This window comes from Entelurus aequoreus, linkage group LG10 (assembly GCF_033978785.1).
Source record: "Entelurus aequoreus isolate RoL-2023_Sb linkage group LG10, RoL_Eaeq_v1.1, whole genome shotgun sequence".
In the NCBI taxonomy this organism is placed as follows: Eukaryota; Metazoa; Chordata; class Actinopteri; order Syngnathiformes; family Syngnathidae; genus Entelurus; species Entelurus aequoreus.
In genome coordinates this window covers 7190107-7197252 of record NC_084740.1, presented here as the reverse complement: position 1 = coordinate 7197252, position 7146 = coordinate 7190107, and the positions used below count along the sequence as shown (strand labels likewise).

Here is a 7146-nt window from a genome sequence, read left to right as displayed (position 1 = left end):
ACATGCATATATATGTATTTCAGAATGCAGTGAGGGAGGTAGATGAATGCTTGTATCTGTATGCTGATCACCTGCGGACATCTTTTTGATATGACTCTCATTAGGATGCTCTGCAGCAGCGGCTGTCTGTGCAGGAGGATGCGGTGCTGCAACTAAAACAGGAGCTGCTGAGGAGCAACATGGCCAGAGATCAGTTGGAAGGCGAAAACGTACGTGTGATCATTTTTACACCAAGTATTTGACTTATGAACCCCATAATCGGCGTACCGCGCCTATGACACGCGACGTATGAAAGGCTACACTGTACATGCTGCACTCCACAGGTAGTGCTCAACGACAAGCTGAGCGAGCGCAACAAATTACTAAGCGAATACGAGGTATTGTCTCCTATTGATCACTCGCAATCTCGGGGTGCCTACGTACTGTAGATGTGTGTGTCTTCCATTCTGCTGTTGCCATAGCAGCAAGTCGGGAGGAAGGACAGACTGATGCAGCAGCAAAAGCTTGATGAGGCTCAGCACAAAGCAAAGGTAATGTCTGGGAAAAAATACCGTACTGTATTCATTTTATTGATAAACCCACACTTACCAGCCACTACATTAGGCACCTCTGCACAATCTAACGGGTGCGAGCGCTTTATATTTTGATTGATTAAAACAACTATTAAAAACTAGGTGTAGTGTTCATACCAGAAATAAATGGGAAGCTTCACAAGACAATATGAGTAACATACCGAAAATATGAAAAATGACTCATCCTGCATCATAATGTTTTTCAGTCATTCCGAAGTGAGGGGGGTGGTTACAGTCGCTCTCCTCCTGCATTCCAGCACAGTGCACCCGTGAGTACATTTATTTTCTTATTCTTAATGCACACTAGGAAAGTGCACATCAATACGATGTGTTGCATTACGGCGGTAAAAGACTGACACCGTCTGGTATTTCATTTAACGATATGTTTAGTGTCAATACTTTCCTAGTGGAAAGTGTCATCGTAACGCTAAATGTCACAGGGAGAGGAGCTCCAGCTGGTGAGGGAGGCCCTGCGTAGTTTGAGGGACAGCTTTTCAGGCCACGACCCCCAGCATCACACCCTGGACACCCTGGAGCAGGGTGTGTCCAGTCTAATGGACCGCCTGCTCTCTGCGGACACCCAGCGGCGACAGAACAGAGGGGTATGTCAAAGCACGTGCGTGCCGAAGCACGTAGGGAATGACATCGGAGTGTTGAACGTAATTCATGGCTTCTTCTCCCAGGAGGAGTTTAAATCACCGGGTCGCAGAGCCAACTCTACAGATCGTGACTCATGGCCGCCAAGTTTTAGTGAATGCTTGTTTTTTTTTAAATGTTTGTTTGTTTGTTTGGCATACTGCCTTTTAGTAACACCGTGTTTGTTTATATATTTTTGTCAATTATTTCCAGAAATGGCCCACTCTCACAGCAGCCCTGGGTTGGATGCCTCCGTGTCCACCAAAGTGCTCTACTTCACCGATCGCTCGCTCACACCCTTTCTGATCAACATCCCCAAGAGGTAGTTAGGTTTTGGCAACACGTCCATTTTTGTAAAGCTTGTATTTTTCTGTATATACAGTCGCAATCACTTGTAAAGTGTGGTCAGATGAAACAAACATGTTGCTGTTTGGCCACAATACCCAGCGATATGTTTGGAGGAGAAAAGGTGAGGCCTTTAATCCCAGAAACACCATTCCTACCGTCAAGCATGGTGGTGGTAGTATTATGCTCTGGGGCTGTTTTGCTGCCAATGGAACTGGTGCTTTAAATGGGACAATGAAAAAGAAGGATTACTGTCAGGTTCAAACACTGATGACATCTATTAAACAAGACAAGAATCAAGGTATTAAACAGAGACAGAATTAAATTTAGCTCAATGAGGAGAAACACGTAGACACTGTACCCTTGCACAGTGTCTCAACACGCTCCTGATGAAAGATTGTACGCCTCCTCTTTTATTTGGACTTTCACAATATTATGCTAGACCCACTCGACGTCCATTGCATCCGGTCTCCCCTAGAGAGAGGGGGGGGGGGGGGGGGGGGGTCACCCACATCTACGGTCCTCTCCAAGGTTTCTCATAGTCATTCACATTGACATCCCACTGGGTTGTAAGTTTTTCCTCGCCCTTTTGTGGGCTCTCAACCGAGGGTGTCGTCGTGGCTTGTGCAGCCCTTTGAGACACTTGTGATTTAGGGCTATATAAATAAACATTGATTGACATTGATTGATTTCCCTGATTACATGGCAACAGCTGTTTCGAAGGGAGGGGGGTCGTAAACAGCCATCGCCTTTGGATACAGAACAGTTCAAAGCAAAGGTCGGTTCAAAGAAAAGGTCGTAAAACAGTTCAAAGAAGAGGTGCCTGGAACTTGGGCAGATCCTGCTTTCTCTCCGCTTTGTAGTTCTCGAGGCAAAACTAAATCTTTCTGTGGATTACAATACGTGAAAGAAACAGAACACCTTCATGTTGCTTCCCATCCTACACAGTGGGGTTTTACAAGCCTTCTTCTTGGTAGGTTCAAAGACAGCTTTTGTCTTCTCGCCGGGAACTCATGGCAACACAAAGTTTTGTGATAACTTAGATACAATTATTCTGACAATTACCTCCAAATTCTTCAGGACAACCGAAAATCATCAGCCCGGAGGTTGGTTCTTGGGCGCAGTTGGGTGTTCCAACAGGACAATGACACCAAACACACATGGCAACAGCTGTTTCCAAGGGAGGGGGGTCGTAAACAGCCATCGCCTTTGGTTACAGAACGGTTCAGAGAAAAGGTCGTAAAAGAGTTCAAAGAAGAGGTCGTAAAACAGTTCAAAGAAGAGGTGCCTGGAACTTGGGCAGATCCTGCTTTCTCTCCGCTTTGTAGTTCTCGGGTCAAAACAAAATATTTCTGTGGATTACAATACATGAAAGAAACAGAACACATTCATGTTGCTTCCCATCCTACACAGTGGAGTTTTACAAGCCTTCTTCTTGGTAGGTTGTCTTCTCGCCGGGAACTCATGGCAACACAAAGTTTTGTAATATCTTAGATACAATTATTCTGACAATTACCTCCAAATTCTTCAGGACAACCGAAAATCATCAGCCCGGAGGTTGGGTCTTGGGCGCAGTTGGGTGTTCCAACAGGACAATGACCCCAAACACACGTCAAAAGTGGTAAAGGAATGGCTAAATCAGGCTAGAATGAAGGTTTCAGAATGGCCTTCCCAAAGTCCTGACTTAAACGTGTGGACAATGCTGAAGAAACAAGTCCATGTCAGAAAACCAAAACATTTAGCTGAATTGCACCAATTTTGTCAAGAGGAGTGGTCAAAAATTCCAGCAGAAGCTTGTGGATGGCTACCAAAAGCGCCTTATTGCAGTGAAACTTGCCAAGGGACATGTAAGCAAATATTAACATTGCTGTATGTATACTTTTATGTGCTCCAATCACTATCACAAAAAAATAAGAGTTGTAGAAATGACTGGAAACTCAAGACAGCCATGACGTTATGTTCTTTACAAGTGTATGTAATAATAATAATAATAATAATAGATTGTATTTGTATAAAGCACTTTATATTGAGTAAACAATCTCAAAGTGCTACAGTGTATTAAAAAATAAAAAGATAATAAAGAAATAAATAAAAATAAAAACTAGAACAGCCAAATAGCTATAACTAGTATGCATATATCTAAAAAAAAATAGCTTTCTTAAAAAGAAGGGCTTTTAAGCCTTTTTTTAAAGCATCAACAGTCTGTGGTGCCCTCAGGTGGTCAGGGAGAGCGTTCCACAGACTGGGAGCGGCGGAGCAGAAAGCCCGGTCTCCCATTGTTCGTAGCTTTGTCCTCGTAAACTTTTGACCATGACTATGTCATGTGTTGCCTTCATTATAACACTTACATAAGACTTTTAAAGTCATTTTGATAGTAGCCTAATATAGACACTTACGTCATGTGTTGCCTTCATTAACATACAGTCGTGGTCAAAAGTGTACATACACTTGTAAAGAACATAATGTCATGGCTGTCTGGAGTTTCCAATCATTTCTACAACTCTTATTTTTTTGTGATAGAGTGATTGTTGCTAACAAAAAACATCATGAAGTTTGGTTCTTTTATGAATTTATTATGAAAATGTGAGCAAATGTGCTGGGTCAAAAGTATACATACAGCAATGTTAATATTTGCTTACATGTCCCTTGGCAAGTTTCACTGCAATAAGGCGCTTTTGGTAGCCATCCACAAGCTTCTGCTTGAATTTTTGACCACTCCTCGACAAAATTGGTGTAGGTCAGCTAAATGTGTTGGTTTTCTGACATGGACTTGTTTCTTCAGCATTGTCCACACGTTTAAGTCAGGGCTTTGGGAAGGCCATTCTGAAACCTTCATTCTAGCCTGATTTAGCCATTCCTTTACCACTTTTGACGTGTGTTTGGGGTCATTGTCCTGTTGGAACACCCAACTGCGCCCAAGACCCAACCTCCGTGCTGATGATTTTAGCTTGTCCTGAAGAATTTGGAGGTAATTGTCAGAATAATTGTTTCTTAGTTATCACAAACCTTTGCGTTGCCACGAGTTCCCGGCGAGAAGACAAAAGCTTGTCTTTGAACCTACCAAGAAGAAGGCTTGTAAAACTCCACCGTGTAGGATGGGAAGCAACATGAAGGTGTTGTGTATTGTAATCCACAGAAAGATTCTGTTTTGACCCGAGAACTACAAAGCGGAGAGAAAGCAGGATCTGCCCAAGTCCCAGGCACCTCTTCTTTGAACTGTTCTACGACCTTTTCTTTGAACCGACCTTTTCTTTGAACCGTTCTGTAACCAAAGGCGATGGCTGTTTACGACCCCGCTCCCTTAGAAACAGCTGTTGCCCTGTAATCAGGGAAAGTCCAAATAAAAGAGGAGGTGTACAATCTTTCGTCAGGAGCGTGTTGAGACCTACGCGTTTCTCCTCATTGAGCTAAATGTAATTCTGTCTCTTGTTTAATTCCTTGCTTCTTGTCTTGTTTAATAGACGTCATCAGTGTTTGAACCTGACAGTAATCCTCCAATTTCATTGTTCCATTGGCAGCAAAACAGGCCCACAGAATAATACTACCACCACTATGCTTGACGGTAGGCTTGGTGTTCCTGGGATTAAAGGCCTCACCTTGTCTCCTCCAAACATATTGCTGGGCATTGTGGCCAAACAGCTCAATTTTTGTTTCATCTGACCACAGAACTTTCCTCCAGAAGGTCTTATCTTTGTCCATGTGATGTCAGGTGAAACAAAAATGGAGCTGTTTGGCCACAATACCCAGCAATATGTTTGGATGTAAAATTTTGATCGGGCCTGTAAGTCTGCACCAATCATGACTGCCGCCGTGCTCTTGCAGGTTGGGTGACGTGACGCTGCGAGACTTCAAGGCGGCCGTGGACAGACAAGGCAGCTTCAGATACCACTTCAAAGCTCTCGACCCGGAGTTTGGCACCGTCAAAGAGGAGGTAGGCGTACAGAGCCGTGACACGTGTTTCACATCGCCTCTCGCGCACGCAAATATGAAAAGCGTGACGTGCCGATAACAGCGCCGCCTGCACGTCAGCTTCAAAACACTGCAGGAAGGATCCTCTCCCTTTCAAAACAGATTTACTAACGCTGAGCCGTCATCTTTTACTTTCTCTCGCGGACCTCCCTGAATTATATACGCCAGTTCGTCTTTCTCGGATATGTCAAGGCTGGGTTCTATCCGCAGGTGTTCCAGGACGGAGCAGTGGTGCCCGGCTGGGAGGGGAAGATTGTAGCTTGGGTAGAGGAGGACCACGGAGAGAGGAAGTAGAAGCCCCCTCCTCCCCCCCAAAAATAAACCCTCAATTGTGTCTATGAGATCAGAACTTGAATGGAAATACTCGGGACCAATGGACTGGAATAAACGGTTTGAATGTTTCATGTCGAGGAATGCTGGTTAAGACACTGTTTACACCTCATGAAGGCAAAAGCCAGTTAATGAGCTGAAAGAGTTCCACGATGAATAATAGAGTTGAGATAATGGACGGATGTTCACTGCCATTTTCCACAAGTTCCTGATTGCCAAATAGTGATGTTTGCCTTTTAGTTTCAACCAATATTTAAATAAACATGAATTGTTGCATGGATCATTTTGCTGTCCTTTATTGCAGATATGTATGATAATTAGAGATGTCCGATAATTAGGGTCGGGTATCGATTGGAACCGGGACTAACTTTCCGATTCTCCCGGAATCGTTCAAAAGTTTAAATTTCGATTCCTAGTTTCGATACCCAGTCCGCTGACGGGAAAAAAATATGTCCGCCGAACCGGAAGAAGAAGCCGCTGAACACCAACGAAGAAGCGCCCACCGCCGGAAGTGTTAGCATAGCCGAGCGAGTCAGTCAAGCTCAAGCATGGATAGCGGGCGTCGGCGGTCGAAAGTGTGGCTTTACTTTACAAAAGAAAATGAAATAACCGCAAAATAACAGAGCTCCATGTCCATCAAGAAACGAGTGGAGAGAGAGCTGCAGATGTACCAGGACGTTCCACCGATACTTATGTCTGACGACCCTGCTGCATGGTGGTGGTCCGGTGGAACCAACAAAAGACTTATCCTTTGCTGTCATATCTCGCTTTCTCCTATTTATGCGTTCAAGCTTCTTCCACACCCAGCGAACGTGTATTTTCCACAGCAGGAGACACTATCTGTCCAGAACGCTCACGCATCCTGCCTGAGAAGGCGGATATGGTCATTTTCCTAAACAAGAACTGTCTCTGATTTTATACTGTACCTGCTGCTAATCTGGACTGGGTTTTGCAAGTTGTTTCTTATTGTTTATTTGCTTTTCTGCACCAGGTTAGCCCATCAGTGGGAGCACGGTAACATTTTTAAGTACCTGCAGCATCATACACGTGTGTGTAAATGTGTTTTCATGAGGTTTCCTGCAGCATCATACACTTGTGTGTAAAGGTGTTTTCATGAGGTTTCCTGCAGCATCATACACTTATGTGTAAAGGTGTTTTCATGAGGTTTCCTGCAGCATCATACACTTATGTGTAAAGGTGTTTTCATGAGGTTTCCTGCAGCATCATACACTTATGTGTAAAGGTGTTTTCATGAGGTTTCCTGCAGCATCATACACTTATGTGTAAAGGTGTT

At 44.0% G+C, this 7146-nt stretch overlaps 1 protein-coding gene across 5 annotated transcripts in view; it reads left to right on the top strand.

The window, feature by feature from the left end:
• The window catches only part of dixdc1a (DIX domain containing 1a), a 71246-nt gene extending 65113 nt beyond the window's left edge, over positions 1–6133 (top strand). For 4 of the 5 annotated variants that reach the window (XM_062059931.1, XM_062059930.1, XM_062059929.1 and 1 more), the window contains 9 exons: positions 105–209; positions 324–377; positions 462–530; positions 779–841; positions 1013–1174; positions 1256–1322; positions 1422–1530; positions 5376–5484; positions 5733–6133. In XM_062059931.1, the coding sequence (XP_061915915.1) occupies positions 105–209; positions 324–377; positions 462–530; positions 779–841; positions 1013–1174; positions 1256–1322; positions 1422–1530; positions 5376–5484; positions 5733–5816 (822 nt within the window). In that variant the 3' untranslated portion in view covers positions 5817–6133. The remainder of the gene's footprint in view (positions 1–104; positions 210–323; positions 378–461; positions 531–778; positions 842–1012; positions 1175–1255; positions 1323–1421; positions 1531–5375; positions 5485–5732) is intronic. The other variant, XM_062059928.1, reaches the window with a different exon arrangement.
• The last annotated feature ends 1013 nt before the right edge of the window (positions 6134–7146 follow it).